Raw genomic sequence first — 19,718 nt, 5'->3', positions numbered from 1 at the left:
TATCTTTGTGGCAGGGACACCAAGTTAGAGAGGGTGGACTTCTGGCCCCTTAGACCCCGTTTTGTCCCTTATCGGTGGGAAAATTGCTAAGTATCTAATCTTACAATATATGTTCTAACAAAGGTCTCATTAAGTCTAGGGGCAAGACACACCAATAAGAGCCCTTCTTTATCTGGTGAATTGTGTATGAGGAAGAATGCAAACAAATGTGTACCAGAGTTCAGAAGTTCAGTCAGGGACAGGGTACCAGGATGGGAAAAATTGAACAGCCATTTCCTACATCAAACATGTATCCACACAACTTCATGCTCTCTGATGTCACCATGAAAGCCCACCAAATCCCCCCCCACAGAGTGGCGTCATTTCAGCAAGCTAAGAAAGCTTGTTTGCCCCCACAATGGGAAATACCTGCAAATGAAGTGAAAATTATTAAAATGTTAAAAAGTGCTGTCAACTTGCAAACAATGATCTATTTAAGCTTTTCATAAAGAAATAATTGCTACCCAGAAGGACTCTGAGCTGCAGGAGCTGAAGGAGGAAAACCGCCCTGCAAGTGTGTCCTCGCTAATGCCATGTGACAAGCAGGAAGGGCTCCGTTTCAAAGACAATCATGATTACAACTTCCCCTCCAAACAAGTCACGTCTTTCGCAACTTCCAGATACACTTCAATTATGATATCGTTTAACAATCGAGCCGCAAAAGTTGCCATCCAACAATGGACCACAATTAATGTTAAGGGTTCAACAAGGCTAAAAGGAAGTTACTTGTTCGGGATAGAAGCAAGACTGCTGGGCTCTGCCACACTCCAAAAACATGTCTAACAAGAGTGGAAAGTAGGGTCCGAAATTCGCTTGGGCTGGCTCGCTTTAAACTCCCATCTGTTAAATTCCTAACAGCAGACACTATCTCTTGAGATCTTTAAGCTCTGTGTTGTGACCTGTCTTCTCAATAAACCCCTCTGTGCCTCACAGAAAGCCCGGCCCTTGCTTCCTTCTCACACCCCCTCCCACACCCCCCACCAGCATCCCTGAATCTCGTGACTCCAGACAGGACAGAGTCTGGCAACTCAGGGCCTCCCATAGGCCACACTTCCTTCTGTGTAGCCCTTTGGGTAGAACTGCTAATCCTTCTTATTAATTAATGAGATAATGACCGTTAACTGGGAAGCAATATTAACGCTATCGAGGAAACCCGGATCAAAATTATTTTAGCCTTTCTTTTGGTTATCGTCTGCTTCCCGACTCACTCACCCTGAATGTGGAATTGTGCACTAAGAATTTGACAACATCTTGGTGCAAAATTGAGGTTAAGAATGACTGATTTTGACATGTAGCTCCCTCATTAAGGTTTCTGTTTTTCACGTGTTCACTGTATACATTGCTAACTAGAGAAGGAAGGACCTCTTAACAAACTACTAGAAACAGAAGTGTAGAAATCGAGAGAACTAGGAATTGAATGAGAAATCAATAGGGATGTAAATGAAAGCAACAGTCAGTCATAACGGGTGCGCTTATCCATCCCTACACTGAGCATGCTCCCACCCACTTGTCGTAGCATACCCTGTACTTTAAGGCTGGTGTGTCCTGAGAAGGTGCACCACACAAGGCTTGCTGCTCTGCATTCTGTTTTGCTTTGCTTTGTTTTGATGAATGCAATAACAAAGACAATATGGGGAATAGGTACCACCTGCCCAAGAATCATTGGACATCTTTAATATCTTCGGGAATATGGAGCCCATTTTAGAACAATTTTTCCTTAATCTGTTACAATCTTTTTTCTTAAGCCTAAAAAAAAATAAAATAAAAAGGGAAGGGTTTTCTATTAGCTAAGCTTTGCTGCGGCAGACGAGCAGGCAGCTTTCATTCAGGGATTGTCAAAAACTTTCCAGTGTGCCCACTGCAATGCGGGTGCCAACCAACGAATCAAAGGCATTCAGCAGCTAGACAAAGAGGGTCTGATGCCAACCTCGGTGCCACTGGCAACCATTATTGGCATCAAACACAGTGTCTGCCTTTTTTTTCCCCCTCGCCTGGCACTTCACAAACAAAATGGCGGTTCTTGTAGCAACGGAACAGCCGAAGCGCAGCCCTCTGAATCAATAGCATCAGATGATTTTTATGAACTTAAATATAGTAACTCCCAAATCACGTACCAAATTTGAGCTAAAATGGAGCATATAGTTTTATAAATAACTCTATTTAATATGACCCTCTGCTAATATAAAGAAAGAATAAAATGGACTGAATTGCGGTCCATCAGGCTATATGCACGGAAGAAGCTGAGTAACAAAGACACTGAGCTTTGAACAAAATACTGCCCTGTGATGCAAAAGCCTAATAAACTACGTATCAAAAATGATACAAGTTCTTCCCCCAAACTATATCAGATACAGATGTAGCACTATAGTTTGTGTCAAAGCTCCAGTAACTCTTTCCACATTCCAGAAAAGATGAGGTTGCTAGGGATGGAGTAGGGGGAAGGTGTGGGTTGAACCAAATGAGGCAGGGAGAAAGAAAAGCACTGGGAAGTTGGTCAACAAAGGAAGTTTATTATCCATCCATCTTTATTTCATCTTCCATTAGAGAAGAAGTATGTGATCTGAAAATAGCCAAGAGGACTACTGACATTTCTAGATCTGGAAATTGTCAATATATTGTAACATCACTCCACACTGCAATGCGGATGCCAACTAACAAATCACAGGCACCCAGAGCTAAACAAAGAGGGTCTGGTGCCAATCCTGGTGCCAGTGGCAACCATCTTTGGCACTCTCTCTATCCTTCCTCGTGTTTTCCCCGGTCCTTTATAAGGAGAGGAAAGGGGGGTAATTGTGTTGCTCATTCTGTTATAAACAGATTTCTCTTTTAATTTTTCTTTCATGCTTTTCTCTATATTTTATCTAATTTTTAAAATGACGTAAGTATGTTCTATGTACTTAGAGGAGAAATAAAAAGTTAGGCTGTGAGATGAAACACTCCGGGTGTCCACAACCTTATATTTTAAAACCCACTTTCTTGATCAACTACAATGCAAAATGACAATCAACCCATAATTCACAAATAAAAAGACATAAATTTTGAAAAAGAAAAGACACAAAAGCACCCTAATGTGACTTTTTAAGAAGGGCCACCAAGTGTTAAGAGGAGAGGATGCAAGGGCAGGTGGCAGAGAGGACAGATGATAAGACACACAGGGAAAATTCCCAAAGGTTTTTAGATTGGGGAAGTTATCAAACAACAAAACCAACATTGTGCCTGAAAATACAGTCTCTAAGACTTGGCTCAAAACTTCACGGTTATCATGACCACTAGTAAAATATATGTATATGCAATATATAAATATATATGGTTTTCTGTCTTTTTTTTTCTTTTTTCAATCTATCTTCCCAAATCTAAAAGACAATATCTACTGTCAGCTCAACAAAACTAAGAAATTTGGCTGTCTGCCCCAGAGTAAATCTGCACATAAGTCCTCTCGACTAACCACCAACAGTTAAAGCAGGAGCATGGTACCGATCTTCCCTCCCGACTAGAGAGCTCCATGACCCACTCTGCAAAACTTTTCCTTCTAACCAGTGACTTCCCAACAGTCACAACACAGTCCATCTAACACGTACATACAGCCCACCTAAAAAATGTCACCTCTTAGACAGCTGTCCATCAAGTTGGTATGCATTAATGACCTCTTATTTTAAGACATCAAGGATGAAAAATATGTTTTCCCACCCACCATTACTTGAATGTGAGTTCTTAGTACAGGGAAAGAGCAAACGTGGTGGTTTGTTTGTTAGGAAATACATTTCCAAACGATGTTGTCCAACACTGTGGCTTAAAATCAAAGTTAAAAAAAAATAAAATCCTGAAGCGACACTCAAGTATAGCTCTAGAGCTAAGTCAAGGGGAAATAAAAACAAAGGGCGCACAGTGAGTACTAGAGGTCTGTCTGAGTCATGAGTAATTTTCTTATTCCACTTTTCTGGATGACAATAAAGTACAGAGCAATTTATTAAAGCCCGCGTTTATATAATGAGCATCGGATAACTGTCTGCCACCTGGCTATCTGCAGGCCACCTTCCCTCCCACCAGGCCAAGTTCGGAAATGACCCGCCATCTGTGGCAGCCCAAACTTGAGGCCACTTTCGGGATGGTGTTTTCTTAAAGGGACTTTTCCTATGTGGGCTGTGTCCTGACATACTGATGGGGGGGGGGACAAAGTCAAAAGTCTCACCTACTTAAGAAAAATAGAAAGAGCAAAGAAATCGATCTCGTTAACTCCAAACCCTTGGCAGGAGCACTGCCTCTTTTGCGCTGTGCAGGCAACATTTGCAGGCTCTTCACCGAGGACTTTAAACACAGTCCGGTATGCGGGCTCTGCATTCTTTTGAGATTTATTCTGAACCAGTGTAACCAGTCTCCTTTCTGGTTTGCTCTGTAAAGAAAGCTGTGACTTCTTCCTTGGGAAGCACTATGAATTTGCATTCAAGTAAACTAATAATAGAGAGTGTTCCCAAGTCACTCTGGGAAAGTATTATAAATTACTTAAATAAGAACTGTGCTGCATTAGATCTATGGTGAGCACTGCACAATCAAAAGGAGCTGTGGATAGAAATATTAAAATGACAGACATCTAGGCCTCTGTCAGATATATTTTTTCATAGCGACCAGCTTAGACACTCTGTAACAGTAAACACTAATTTGATTTTTGGTACAATCAACACGAGATGTATGAACAAAGTTCATCTACCTCGCTAGGTAAGAGACTAGTACAAAGATTACTAAACACTGCTTCGACTACCATCAGTAAAGTTGAATTTTCAGAAGCAGGGAGGAGATGCAGCCTGGTCCAGAGAGTGGAGTGCAATAAACTGTATTTCTTAGACTACTCTGGGTCTGTTTCTCCAAATGCAGAAGCCTATCCAGGTAGGAAAGCTCCGTGTCCATTTTCATGGCTCTGACATGACCATGGACTCAGAGGGCAACTGGGCACACCAAGGTACCTGGAGAGGGCAGAGGACATCTGGAGGCCTCCAGGACCAGTCTGGCCCGAGCTAGAGATCCCATATCTGGAGGTGGATGGGTAGTGTTTGCCGTGTTAGAAGAAAGAACAATGTGCTCCTACCTTGCTCCTGCACGTAGTATGCCAAAAACAAGTCAAGTTCCTTAACTGATACTGTGATATGGTGTGGCTGGACACAAAGTGCTGGGTTTGTGCAGTGTGGGGACTTCATGAGCCGCTCGCCATCGGTACTCTCCAAAGGGATGCCTTTGAACAGGATCACCATGACTAGATCCAGACGCCAGACTTTGTCTGCCTGTCGCAGGCAGTCGATCCTCCTAATCTTACCCTTCTGGTCTGGATTGGATAAGACACAGCATGGGTGCTTCTTGCCAGTCACGGTAAGCACAAAGTCCTCCCGGTACTCCTGGCGGATATCTTTGCGCAGTTTGGCCAGGAGCCTGGATGCCCACTTCTGTTTGATTTCAGGCTTTTCACTGAGCAGCTCATCTTTGACTGCTCTTTCTTCATCCTTTGACATTCGTTTCTCGTGCTTTTTAAAGTACTTGCGTTTTCGAGCCTGCAGGTTGAACCAAGTATAGGCGATTGCACGGACGTGTGGAAGAAGTGCCTCAATGAATGGGTGGAATTCATCCTGCAGAAGGGAAAGAAGGGGTGCACAGTTTAATTTCCAATGCTAAAAAAAAAAAAAGACGCCATCCACTCCCAATTCAGCACAAAAAGTTATTTTAAAAAATAACATTATTTTCTAATTTAAAATGAACAAGACATCGGGACAAGGAGAAAATGTCCCCTCTCAACCAAAATTCACAAAACTGGTTCTCCCCTCTGCAGAGAAAATATGGTTGTATTTTGTATTTTCGCTCTGGTCCCATCCCCCTCATTCCCACCTCAAAGTCATACACCTACACCCTTTAAAATAAGGTGCTTGGCACCAAATTTAATATTTAAATATTTGATTGACCCACTGGCACTAAGCAATACCATTTCACAAGGAACACAGTGGGGCTTTTTTATTGTTGTTGTTGTTGTTTGTTTTTTTTTTGAAACCGGAGCAGAGCTTCTCAGAAGGCAGGAGCGGTGCCACAGTTCATTCCTCTTCCCTGTACCACAGAAACACAAAGCATGTAGATGCTCACTGTGATGCCACACAGTTCCCGCTTTTGGAGCATGCTCTCAGCAAGAGGCTGCTGGTGGCACAAAGAGCATGCGCCATTAAACTTGATCCATTTTCTTATCAAACGTCCAACATTCCTACACTGAAGCAGCACCATTCCAAGAGTGGTAACTAGAGAAACCGGTAGACAGGGAGGGAAAGTGGGCGAAGGACACAGCTCGTCTATCAGTGTCCTGGACGCAAGGTTTCCATACTTTGAACAGCGCATTCTCTCCCTGCACCACCAACATTAGCTTCCAGCACACGCACACACACGCGCGCGCGCACACACACACACACATACACACACACACACAAACACACACACTTTCATTTTTAAATAATTCTTAAAGTTGAAAATGAAATGCCATGATGTTCCTGCCACCGTCGTCCTACAGACCCCGGAGCCCCCCCAGAGTCAGTTAATCTGTTAACCGATCACAGGAGTATGGCAATTATTCAAACCCCTTAAAAATCAATCTGAGGTGAACAATGAAAAATGGCAACTTGGCACCAACTTTCCTTTCTTTGTTTCTCTGCATGCTGTGGCACGGGGACACCAGGAGCACCCCCTGGCCATTTACTGCTTTTGTGGAATCTCTACCATGCATGTGTCACACAGACGGAACATGGGACGGGACTACAGGCACACACGGGCATGCGCCTGGGAGCCCACAAGGACTTCAGTCGTGCAGTTCCCAACTGTCCTGTGAACTAAACGGTGTACCTTGCAGGCCTGAATTGTTTTCTGCCTGTTTTATCTGAACATTTGAAAGGGAGAAGGCTATCAGGTCAGGCAAGGCAGGTCATTCCTACCTACAAAAATGTCTGGTTACTTCCAAGTGGAGTCAGTGTTTCACTACTTCCTGGCTTAGGTAAAGCTGGCCATAGAAGCTCAGACCCATTGCTGTTCAGAGAAAAAGAACAGCATCCCACGCATGAACAATATATAAATGCCATACGCCAAGCACTGACGCAAAGGAGAACCCCACTACGACCATTTTTCTGGTCATTTGGATTGTTGTGTCATCCTAACCACAAAAGAAGTTTCTCTAATAGGTTACATCCCAAGCCGGAGTGCACCCATTCATGTGCGTTACTCTGAAGCACATCAAGAGTCCAGTAGAATGACTAATTTCACATGATAAAGGTGATCAAGGTAAACTAGCGACACACCAACAAAGAAGCCGCCCCCGAATTCCATGTCTCCGTGGAAGTCTCTTTAAGATGGAATTCAAAGTTTGGGTGCAGAAGACTGCGACCTATTACTAGTTTGCATCCAGATCCAGAACAGGTACACAACTCCCCTAATCGATAGCCCGGTTATCACATGCTCTGACATATTGCCGACTAAGAATGCATCCAAATTTTATAATGCAGAATGCAGCTGATTACATCGCAGCATGAGGCAGAGCCAAATGCCACGGAGGAAATTAAACCGATCAGGACTTTCCAGCAGAGATTTGAACAATTCGGTTACTATGTGCGCACATTAAAGGGGGCCATGGAAAGAGTTAAACCACAATCTGTTCTTTGTGTGGGAAGGCAGCTCTGCTCACAGCAACCACAGCCCATGATAAGACCTCCCTATCTCCATACACTGTCTGATGCCATGCTTTTAGCTCCCACTGTAACTGTAAAAACTTTGTTTATCCCCTCCCCTCAAAATACATGCAAAAGGAACGCCTGTCTGCTTAAGGAAATGTGGACTTCAATGTGCTTTATGAACTCACTTCCTAGGATCTGACTTTTACTGTGATTTACTGATATAATTTAAAAAATGCATCTACACTTCTGTAAATGAAAGCCTTGAGGATGCAGGGAATATGGGCAAGAGTGCTTTGTCCCGCTCTTTTTAGCCTAACCACGCTTTCGAAAATGCACATTATTTAATGGCTATTAAGCAACCCAGGAACACTGAAGTACTCAGATACTTAAATACTATGTTCAGTGACATTTCATTTTCTTAGAAGGACATCAACGTAACTTTCGATCAAATAATTTTGAGATTTAATACTCGACAATAAACGTCATCTGTTATATAACAAATTTTAATTTTAGATAATTGCATTACACCACCAAGATGCTAATTTGAAGTTGAATTTGGAAACTCTTAGCCAGTGGACAAAAAAAAACAAAACAACAACAAAAAAAAAACTGTTGTACTGTTGTCTTGGGTTTGCTGTCACTGACAGCAAATATTATTTTAAAACATAACTTTTCTTTATTGAGAAACAGAAGTGGCACACTTTCTCAGTCCACCAATTTGCCTTAATATCTTTTGGCGCATCCATATTTGCAGATTCAACTTTAAGTAGAACACTTACTTGATAAGAAGACATATTGTCCCAAAATGGTAATAAGTGGAGACAAGCAGTATGCCACATATACTTTTGCATTTCATGTCTAAGCGTCATCTCCCAAGTGTGACTGCTTCCTAAGGCTGTATTGTAATATATTCTTAATAATTTTAAATGACAAGAATGTGGAACGTAGCTGTCCTCATGTAGAAAAAAATAAACAGGATTAAGGCATTTAAATGTCCTCATAGATTGTCACAATTACACTAAGAAACTATCAAAATTATTTTTAAATCAAAGCATAGAAGTGATTTAACATTTAAAGTCCCTATACTCAGATAAAGCTCACTCTCAGAATTTTTCTTCAAATATACTGACGTTCAATGAGATAATTTCCTTATAAAACTTTCTCGAGTAGAACTAAATTGACAAAATAGACAAGTTAAATTTTCAAATATAAATATAAAAGTCTAATTTAACTAGATTTATTTATTCTTCTGCATGGAGACAATGATTTCATGAAAGGATTGGGAAATTGGTCCAACATAGTCATGGTAGAGTAAATACAGCGTGCTCTTGGAGCCTCATCACCACATAACAATAAACCCTGAAAAGAAAATGCTGGAAGAACTTGAATGACAATGGAAAAAAAACATCATCATGCCAATTCAGCCAATTCAATATTATATTAAAGGCTTATATGCAGATAACCAAAATATTAAAACAGATAGATGCTTCTTAATTTTCCTTTTACTCATACTGGCCGACAAATGCTGGCATCGTGATACTATACCAAACCAGGTAGCTAAATAAAGTTTAATGGTAAGGTCTTTTAGATTAAGTTTTGTTTTTTAAGAACCTAAATGTGTCAATTAACATTTGGGATACTTCTTAAAGTTTCTAACAAATTAACAATGTAGTTTATTTTGTATCTGCATGCCTCAAAACAGGTGTGAGCAGCTATCAGGCTCCTGTAACATAAAACTAAACTACTCATCTGATACAAAAGTAACACTTCCGTGCGGGCACTCTCGCTTCTGCCATACCTTAAATTACCTACAAAGTCATAAAGTGATTAATAGTTGGGAACTCTAAAACAGTAACTCCTTCTCTGGCATAGGCCTTTAGTCCTCAAAAGCAGTAGTAATGCATCAACCCAGATTTATACTGCTAAAATAAGACGGAATATATAGTCATCATCCTGAATTAATGTTGGGAAGTATGTGTCCTTGAATAGCAATGCGATAGTTGGGTGATTGCGCAGTCTATGTTCCAAACATTTCATGTGTCAATATTCTGAAATAGTCGTTTTAACACAGATGAATTAAGATGGAGCTGGTGACTTTTTCATGCTTATTTAGGGGAGATTAAAAATATAATGCAATTGCTAGCAGTTTCCCAAAAGCAAGAGTTTGGAAATACAAATACAGAGACACAATTACCCAGTCCTTCCCAGGTGAGCACCAGTCAGGCCTCACTTTGTGAAGGAAGCGCTTACTTTAATCCGCTTCCTTTGATCACGATGTAGAAATAATAGGAATAGTTATGGTTTATCAGAAAGAAGGGGAAACGCCTGCCGATGAATAAATAAAAGTAACTTTTAAAACTACAGGCAATATTTTATACCTGAGGCAATTTCATCATATTCATGGGCTACTATCATTCATAGCTGTTAAAATACAAATAACTTGACAACCCATTTTTCCAGTTTTGTTAAATTAAAGTGCACATTTATGTGCTTAAAATAGCCATATCTAAGTTAATCATACTCAGATGCCAAACAAAATATAAACAATAAAAAATGTGTCAGCCAAAAAGCTACAGGGCTGTGTCCAATCACTGAATGCCTTATCGTTGTTTTCATCTTCATTCACAGTTTGTGAATGCCGCAGTCCTTTTGAATCACAATGGCTTCTAATTGTCATACAATTGAAATCTTAATTATTTGTTCGTTATAAAAATGCATCGTCATAATATTAGATTTTTTTTAAAAAACTAACACAACCAAAACTTGACAACATTTCTATTTCATATCTATGATAATGTCAATGAAAATTTTCGATTACCAATCTAGATTCATATTCTTGAAAGTTTCACGAAGCTGTCCCATAAGTTTAAGGGTTTAATTAACTGCTGGGAATAACAGTTCTGGACTAGGCTGTTTAGTTCATCAGTTGATGAGTTCGTGGGGCATCCATGAAAGGATGAAAGCGCGCCCAGGTAAGTCGCTTGATCTAACCACTTTTTCACTTGACCATCTGATTGGTAGGGATAGAAACTGGTTTTGTTTTTTAAGTATATCGCCAGTGCTTTACCTCCTAACATTGTTCCTTAGATTTTAGGGCAATTTTCGAAGTTAAAACGAAAAAAAAAAAGACCTCACTTTCCTGATATTACTTTATGCCTTTCTAGTTATACCCAAATATCATCAAATGAACAAGCCTCACTATAAAACAAGCATGCCTTAAAAGTCCTAAACATTCACTACAATCAACTAAACTCTTGTCAACTTAAAAAATCGCCTCTGAAGTACGGTCTCTGAAACCCTCAAGTGCGGGTAACTGCAGACCAGTACTTTAGGTACCCAAATAAGCAAAGAAATGGGTCGCCGGGACCACCACTTCGAACCGGCGGAGTCACCAGCTCACTGTGGGCAGCAGAGTCCAGAGGCGCTCAGTCAGGCTCTCAGTACTTTGCCCAAGATCCCAAGCCGCTCCCAAGCCGGAGTCGCTCCACGCACGCCGACCAAAGAGTAGGGGTGCCGCCGCTGCCACCAGCTCCGGGGGCCCGCACAGGGGCTTAGAGCCGCGGGTCTCCGCCCTGCCCATCCCGGCAGCCTCGCCTGCCCAGTGCCGGCTCTCCCGGGCTCTCCCCGCCTAGGCGCGGGGCTGGGCGCGCGCCGCAGCCCTGGTCCCACGCCACCCGCACAGCCCACCGCAACTCCTAGCCACTACACTAGGGAGACCAGGATTAGGCAAAGCCGTTGAGGTTTGCGGCACAAAAGCAAGAAGAAACAACAAAGGCGTCTGGGGCCAGAGAGAAAGCTCAAGAAAACGACCAAGACAAGTACCTGAGTGAGACAGATGGGAGAATACATCATGACTTCGCCTTAAAACGCACTTTCCCGGAGATGCCCAAGAAAATCTTCGAGAAGCAAGGATTTCATCTATTCATTTTACAGTCATCTGAGCCCAGCGATGCGATCAATCAGGACAGTGCTCTGCGCTGGATCACCGCAACTTCGCAACAAACCCAGTCCTCCTTAAATAGCCAAAGATTCAAGTTCACTCGGCGAGCTAGATTTCCCGGGGTGAAATCCAATCTACAGTTTTAACCCTCTTGCGGTCCGCGCGCGCCGGCCGAGCTCCCCAAGGCCGCCGCCGGTGCAGGCTGCTGGTCGCCTGGTTTGGGGGAATTTGTTTTCTGCTTTGCAGTTGTTGTTGTTGGGGGCTTGGGGTGCTCGAGGATTCGGTATGGGTATGGGGTGGTGGTGGGTGATGAAATGCTTTAAAAAAAAAAAAAAAAAAGGCGGGGAGGGGGGCGCAGGAGGCCTGGCGGTGGGGAAAGCTCGGAGAATGTGTCACCGCGGTGGGAAAGTTCAAGGTTACCGCCTCGAACGCTGCAGCAGGATCCGGGAGTGGCGATCGCAGGCGAAACTTTGCCGCGAGCCGACCATGTGTGTGCGCGAGGGGGAGCGCCAGCGAGTGCGCGCGGGTGGCGGGGCGCGCGCCGGAGAGGGCCGGGTAGGGGTGGGGGTGGGGGGAGCAGGGAGAGGCCGGGGTGAGGGAGGGGGCGCGAACGCGAAGCTCCCGGGCGGAAAAGACTTTGCTGCGCTCGGGCCCCTCTGCACAGCCGCCCGCCCGCCGCGCCCCGCGTCTGACCCGCCGAGCGTGGACGCCGCTGCTGGTGCCGCTGCCCACAGCCCACGGAAGGGATCGGAAGGACCTCCTGAAATTTTCCCAAACGATCGATCCCGCTCAGCTGCAAACTCCTCTTTTCTGTTCTGGGCGCTTTTTCCCCCTCCCTCTCTCGCTCCCTTTCCTTGAAAAACTTGCAAGTTGAAAGATTCACTGTTCCACCCTCTGGACCCCGCTCGAGCTCTCTCCAAATCAGACTTAAGGATTGTTTTATTATTTAATTACACAATCACCGCTTTACTCCTCCTCCTGCAAACGCGCGTTCCTTTTGCACCAGCCTCTCCACACCCCCCGCCCCCCACCTTCCTCCTCCTCCCGCGCGCCTCCCCCAGTCCTCGCGTCTCTCCCCCTCATTTGTTAAAGGTATCAGACCGGTGCCACAGTACTGGGACTTTTTTTTTTTTTTTTTCAAAAATAGCTCTGCCACCCTTCGTGCACCTCCGAAAACCCGCCCAGAGAGAGGTCTTTCAGTGCTCGCAGCAGACGCTCAAGCCACGAGAACATCCTAATGAGAGAAGCCCTGAGCCGATCTGGGCCCGAGAAAGAAACGAATGGAAAATTCCCTCACACCCAGGCCGCCCCGAGCTGGGGCTAGGGCGCCGACTCTAGCACCCCAGGCGGCTGCAGGGAGAGGGCGGAGGCGGGGGCCGGAATGAACTTGGCCTCTTGGAGTTGGGGTGCACCGGCACGGAGATTGGGGGCGCGGCGGGCAGCCCTGCCAGGAGCCCGCGCTAGCGGGCAGGGAGGGGCAGCGGGGTCCCGCTCCCCCCCCCCCCGGCCTCGCCACCGCGGCCCGCCCTCCCCCGGCGCTCGGTGCACGTGGCCGCGCTCGGAGCGGGAAGGCCGCGCTGCCGCCACGGCTCGCCCCTCCTCCGCGCGCCCGGCCCCTCTCCTCCTCCTCCTCCACCTCCTCCTAGCGCGCTGGCGGCGTCCCAATCCCCACCCCCAGGGCCCGGGGCGCCGGCGGAAAGCGGCTCCCTTCCCGCGGGGGTGCGGGCAGGGCGGGGCCGCGGCGCGCCTGGGGCTGCGGGGCGGGAGCGCGCCGGGTGCGTGTGCGGCTGCGGCCCTCCGAGGCGGCTCCTGCCGGCGCCCCGCCCCCCCGCCGAGTGAATGAACTTGATTCCCGGGACCCAGGAGGCGGCCCAGCCCGCACCCCCATTCGCGCGGGCACTCTCTCCCACACACACCGCCCCCCAAATTCCGGGTTTCCGCTAGGGGTGGGTGGGGAAGTGGAGGAATCAAAGGCTGCCCAGACAATGGAGAAAGAAAAGTGAGCGCCCGGGGCTCCGTGGCGACCTAGCTTGGGGCCGCCGAGCGTTTCCAGGCCCCCCGCCGCCTCCCGCTCCCACCCCGTGCCCTGTACTTTCCCCCCTCAACTTTCTCCGGTCCTCGAGCTCCTGACCACCGTGCCCTCCCCCAGAGGACCTGAAAGAACCAGTGACTTTTTCCTTCCCCGAGTGGAAGTTACCCACATCAAGCATTTCACAACGACACATCAAGAAAAGTAGGCAGGTTCAAGTCAACCATGAAATGGTCACTTTTTAACCCCGTCCTGTCCTCATTAGGGAAATGCTCAAACACAGTCCGTTTTCAAAAAGCGCTCTTAATGAGGCGAGCTTGCCAAGTCTACCAGCTGCAGCCCCTGTAAACCAAGAGCCCGGTGAAGAAAGGCGCAGGGGGTGGGGAGGCCAGGAGGCGGGGAGGGCCGCGGGTCTGGGAGGACAGGTAAAGTCGGGGAAACTGTGAGAACACGGGCGAGTTAACCCTTTAGGGCACGCGCCGCCCGCGGGGAGCGAGCGGCCTCCCTGCCCCCGCTAGGCAAATCCTCTAGTTAGCGTTCTGACAACGTTAATTTCCTTTGTACCGGTCATTTCTTCTTCTTGGAAAGCTGGGATAAAGTGGACAGTCTTTATAGATGAAAGGGGGTGACAATCGGGATTAATCCAAGTAAATACTCACTTCTCTCTCATAAATTTTAGGCAGCCTCATCTTAACTTTTAAAGGAAAGAAAGAGGGAAGGGGGAAAAAACCGATCACTCCCAAAGCATCAGTTTGTACTGAGCTGCATCCCTTTCTCGCCCTCACCAGATTCTGCGGGAGGGGGCGGGGACGCTCCACTGATAATACCAGCTTTAACTACTGGAGTTTCCCTTTGAACAAATATTCAATTTAACTGGAGTTAATTTACCATAAAAGACATTCCCCTTGGCACGAATGCACTCATGTCCTTGAACACACCTCTTTGAATGCCTGGACTCTTAGAGAAGCCATTATTTCGGGGTCTCTTTAAAAATCCAGTGCCCATCTCTCCGCTTCCCTCCCTTCCTCCCTCCCTCCCTCCTCACTACACCACCCCCAGCGAAATCCTGGCACCCAGAGAGCACTCTTTTCAGCCAGAGCCCAGAACCAGCCGTTGTCCCCTGGCAAAAGAGGCCCAGTGCTGGGCCCTGGGCAAGTGTCTCCAGACCTCCCTCCTTTCTTTATTAGTCTTCTTTCCCAACAGAACCTATTTCCTTTTGCCACTAAAACTAGGTTGCATCCAAAAGTTTCTCACAAGCTTTAAAAAAAGAAAGATGAAAAATTATACAGAAGAATTCACAAAAGCTGCAGAGCACCAGGGCAGAGAAGCAGCGCCAGACACAGGTAAGAACCCAGAGAGCCCAAGGTTCCAGGCCTCCCAGGCCCACCCCTAAGAGGCTGAACACTTCCAGGTGTCCCATATCTATGTCTGTACAATGCTGATGGCTCGGGGTACATGCTGGTGGCCACAGGGGATGCTTTGTAGTTTGGGTTTTGGATTTGTTTCCAAGGTAAGGATAAAGAAGTAATAACAGTGACATGAGGAAAGCAAAGGGTGAAGAATGAACAATAGATAATCCGGGGAAAGAAGGGCTTGGGATGCTGGCTGGGGAAGGCTTTGACCTTCAGACCTTGGGTTCAGAGTCAGGAGAGCTGACACCTCCTGGCCCCCAAGCTCTGCTGCCTGCCCAATGCTCAGGTCACTGTAGGCTTCCCAGGGAGACCCCTAGGAGAATGCTCTTGGGAAATCTGGACTCCTGGGTCCTCTGCTTTCTCTGGCTGCTCTCAGCACTTGTCAGCTCCCTTTGCTTTGAGAAACACTCCTCATCAAATCCCTGGAGAAGGAGAGAAAGCATGGATTGTAAGGTCTGTGTGCTTCAGAAAAGCAGCTTTCAAGTTGCTCTGAAAAGTTTCTGAATTTGTCAAAATGGGCCAAACACGCAGGCTTTGGCCCTTGCCTCTTCTAAACCTTCTGTTGTCCCTTTCTTGCACTGGGGGCTATGACAGGCCACCTACACTAATCTCAGGACAGGGAGAGCTGTTGCCATGTATTCCTAGTGATCTCCTTCTTGACCATTGTCTGCTGCCACATTAGGGGAAGGTGTCTTTTCTGACAGAAAAGCTTATTTTTCTAAAACAAAAGTCAGGACTTCTAGTGTCTGGGTTCTCAAAACCCACTTGTATATTACAAAATAAACATTGCCACCTAGTTTGAGTCTTTCTCTGACCTCCAGAGAAGGGCCTGATATCTCAAGCATCTCCTGATACTGGTTTTGTTTTGTTTCTTTAATCTTTCTTCTTTAAAAAAAAAAAAAATAGGTACAGAGACAGATTGCAAAGCCCGAGTTATTTCATGTAAGGTTCCTCCGAGCTTAACAAAGCTGTCAGACTTAGTGTACAAAACTACTTTTATTTTTTCAGTCCTTGCATGTGCTTTGTGGGGAGGTTCAACAATCCCATACACTCTAGCTACACGGCCGGTATCAATGTTGAAAACTAAATACGAAAGAGGCATGTAACCTTCTGACCTCAGGAAGCAAGCTTGCAGAACTGCAGGTGTCCACCGTGTCCTACCCAGGGACCTTTCTTTCCTCCAAAATTAGCCTGGAAAACAGATTTATATCCACCAGCAACACCACCAACCCCCCCCGTGCATATAGAAACAGCCAGCAAGGGCTAAGCTTGCATGCCCGTGATGGGAACTGCAGAATCATGCCCAGCTCTCTGAGCCCTTGAACTACTACTATCAAATCAGGGGAGCAGTTTTTCCCCACTGGAGAACTCACAACTGGTGAGTTTCCCCACCTACTGCCAGCCCTCTGTTTTCAACTGAAATGAATAAATACCCTTGGACTTTTCTTCCCTCCTCTGGGAGCTGTTTGCTCTCCCCTGAGGACAAAACTAAACGAGAAAAAATGACGCTGTTAATAATGCCGCTGCTGAAATGCCTGTGCGTAACTATGAAAAAGAAATCCCACTAAGCACGTCTGCCCCCGGAGCCCAGTTCCAGGCTGCAGCTCTCAATGTGAACAAGGACCAGTCCAAAGGCCTACAGCAAGGTTCACTGGTTACTTCTTCTCTACAGAGACGAAGCCAATTTAACAAGAGATCCCCCAACTTGGAAAACATTTGCTCCCGGGCAACAGAGTCAGCAGCTGGCCTGCAACTTTCGTCTGATTTATTTTGAACTTTGAAAATTTCTGTCACAGTGGCCTGGCTTTGTGCACAGCGGTTAGAGCGCTACAAACACAGTGGTGTCTTATTTTGCCTTGACCTTTTCCAAAATACATTATCTTTACATCATTTTATCTGGGTGGGTAGATTCGCAGCTCATCTGCATATGCTGTCACTGGTGAAGACGCCACTCAGAGAGGTCTGTCTAAAGCACCCAAGCAGTCTGGCCACGGAGTCAGAGGTGGCCGGAGGCTGTCTTAAACGTCTGGGACCCTTTCTCTGGCTCTTCTCTGAAAAGTTGCTGCTCAATTTCAAAATCAAAATAATGCTCCATAAGAGGGCTTTCCCCCCCCCATTTAAGTTTGAAATGAAAATGTAAGAAGCAAAAAGGAGAACACAAACAACTCGGCCTAAACAAAATATATATTCAGAAAAATTATCTCTGGATGTATCTGAGCCATTCAAAGAACACAACAAGCTAGTAAATCTCAAAGCCACGAATACTGTCAAATTATATGATGCCACAGGAGTCCGAAAACAAAGTTACAGATGTGCATGACATCACATCCACTGGAAACTACGCTGCTGCTCAGTCTGCCCATAGTAAAACTAAAGGGATGCCTATGCCGTCCGAAGAATAAAAGGAATTTATTCTGGACATCAAACAATGAATCTGTCACCATTTATTGTATGAAACACTCAGCTAATCAATTTCCTGTTAAAATAGCTTTCAACAATACTCGGCTTTAAAATTCATCAGGGCCAGTAAAAACCTTTGCCCAGTGCACAAGAATGCAGCCCTGACCACGGACCATAATTACCATTCTAATACTTTTATTGCCCAAGCGCTTTTTCCTATGCTCTCCATCACTAGGAATCTGCAGTATATTGTATCAGTGAGTTGGAGTGTTTGACCTTTGACCAGATATGATTTAATAGGGACTTTTCAGCGCTGGAGCTCTCTCCATCCCTCATACCATTAAATAAAAACATTAAACCTCAAATGTAAAACTGGAAACCACAGCGTTTTGCATTTCACAGCCCTTTGCCGGTTTAACTCAAGCTGCTCCTAGGTCAGCTTCTTAGCCTCACAACGCACTTCCCAGTCAGTAAATGCACTGGGAAGTCACTTGCTCTGATTTTGATTAAATCTCCAGCCCCTCCTCGCAGGCACCCATGCACCCTGCTTATTTACACGCGCATTCTTTCTAACCGCAGAAGCATGCGTGTATGACTTTCTGGACTTCTTCCACTTTAGGGCTGATTTAAACGTCTGTTCAAATATGGGTTCAAAAGTTAACGCCCCCCCCCAACTCCCGTTGGAAGTTAGGGTTACAAAGGAGGGTGCTATAAGACCCGTTCAAAGAAAGTCAGTTAATCTTGTGTATTTTGGCGCCTTTTCCCTGCCAGCTACTGTACTTGAGGGAGTAAGGAAAACCTGGAGATCTTGTCTGTCCTGTCTCAAGTTCAATGGCAGTTCTTCCAACCAGGAGGGGAAGATGGCCATGTTCACAGCCCTAATAATAATTCAGATCACGCCACCGCGGCATCTTGTGTCAAAGTCGAAACCGGCTTCCCCGCCCCCTTCAACCTGAAAGCTGCCAAGTCCTCACACATTCCGCATTCAACCACAACTTAATGGATGGGATACCGTGCATTAAAATGTGTCCCAGACTCACTGTCGGAGAGGACAAGGGAGAAAGAAGGCAGACCCGCAGACAAGCACACACGGATTTAGGCAGAGGCGGATCTAGGCTAGGGCAGAAAACGGTGGGCTGGGAAAAAGACGCATTTAACGGAGCAGGAAGAAATCCATCATAATCCCCCCCCCTTTTTAAGAGTTGGGGTGCTGGAGGGAAAAGGAACTGTTAAATTCCTTGCCGAAACGGGGTGTTGAAGACTGAACTAAACTTTTTTATAACGACTCCAATTGTAAAAACTCAACCCAGCAATGGGAGCTAAGTAAAGCTTTCTGCATTTGAAAACGCAAATAAGAATATGGAACAAAGTGGTTTCTTATGCTAAAGAGTGCTTTAAAAAGAAAAAAGGAATGGGCTACACAGGCAACTAAGTATTATTTGTTATTGTTTTCCAGTATCGTAGAGAGACAGGGAGAACGGAGACCCCAAAAATAGGATAGAAAAAAAATTCCGGATTCCGCACTGTTTGGATTTACTGTAATTCACTGATTCCCGCCATAAGTGTGTTAAAGTTACCAATGCTTAGAAACTACTTACTTGCATTAATTCTGAAAATTTAGCACCGTCGTTCAATCTTTAAAGCAAAATAAGACACTTAGAAAAGGAATAACAAGTAGCTTTACACGTAGAGACAGGAAATAAATTGTGTGCGTGGGGCTGGACGTTTGCAAAGGACGAACACGAAAAGCAAACAAGACTGGTCATTTGGAAGTCACATACCATCGCTCTGAACTAAACAAAACAGATCTTGAGTCTGTCCAGAACCCTGGGCCACTGACTTCACGTTTCTCAGTTTGAAAATTGTGGTTGTTTTGTGTCTTTTTTGTGTTTAGCGGGTTTTTTTTTTCCCACCAGAGGGGAGGGGGTTTGTTTGTTTTAAAGCAATCTCGGCTTAGTCTGATTTTTTTTATTTAATGTTTTCTGCACCGCCACACACTTCCTAGCAGGTCGAGGTGAAGTCTGAAACAGGCTGCCCTCAGCGTAGAAACCCAGCTCACGTTGCTCGCCCCGGTGGAAGACTTTCCACTAACTCCCACTCCGCGTGGAGAGTGGCGCGTGGGGGGGGGGTGAGTTTGTGCGTGTCCGTGAGTGGTGAGTGTGTGTGAGTGTGTGAGAGAGAGAGAGAGAGAGAGAGAGAGAGAGAGAGAGAGAGAG

At 45.7% G+C, this 19,718-nt stretch overlaps 1 protein-coding gene and 1 long non-coding RNA gene across 6 annotated transcripts in view; one reads left to right on the top strand and one right to left on the bottom strand.

The window, feature by feature from the left end:
- The window catches only part of Nfib (nuclear factor I B), a 216,068-nt gene extending 203,505 nt beyond the window's left edge, over window positions 1–12,563 (bottom strand). For 2 of the 5 annotated variants that reach the window (XM_050157456.1, XM_050157457.1), the window contains exons 1-2: window positions 11,544–12,563; window positions 5,120–5,651 (exon numbers count right to left, since the gene is read on the bottom strand). In XM_050157456.1, the coding sequence (XP_050013413.1) occupies window positions 5,120–5,651; window positions 11,544–11,573 (562 nt within the window). In that variant the 5' untranslated portion in view covers window positions 11,574–12,563. The remainder of the gene's footprint in view (window positions 1–5,119; window positions 5,652–11,543) is intronic. The other 3 variants (XM_050157458.1, XM_050157459.1, XM_050157460.1) reach the window with 3 other exon arrangements.
- A 2,213-nt stretch (window positions 12,564–14,776) lies between these two features.
- Window positions 14,777–19,718, top strand: part of LOC126510765 (uncharacterized) — a 39,319-nt gene continuing 34,377 nt past the window's right edge. The window contains exon 1 of the long non-coding RNA XR_007594485.1: window positions 14,777–15,033. This is a non-coding gene — a long non-coding RNA (uncharacterized lncRNA). The remainder of the gene's footprint in view (window positions 15,034–19,718) is intronic.

The sequence above is a fragment of the Alexandromys fortis genome, unplaced genomic scaffold (genome assembly GCF_014885135.2).
Source record: "Alexandromys fortis isolate MF-2015 unplaced genomic scaffold, M_Fortis_MF-2015_v1.1 scaffold_64, whole genome shotgun sequence".
NCBI classification, from domain to species: domain Eukaryota; kingdom Metazoa; phylum Chordata; class Mammalia; order Rodentia; family Cricetidae; genus Alexandromys; species Alexandromys fortis.
Note: the sequence above shows the minus strand (reverse complement) of the source record. Positions and strands in the feature narration are given on the sequence as shown.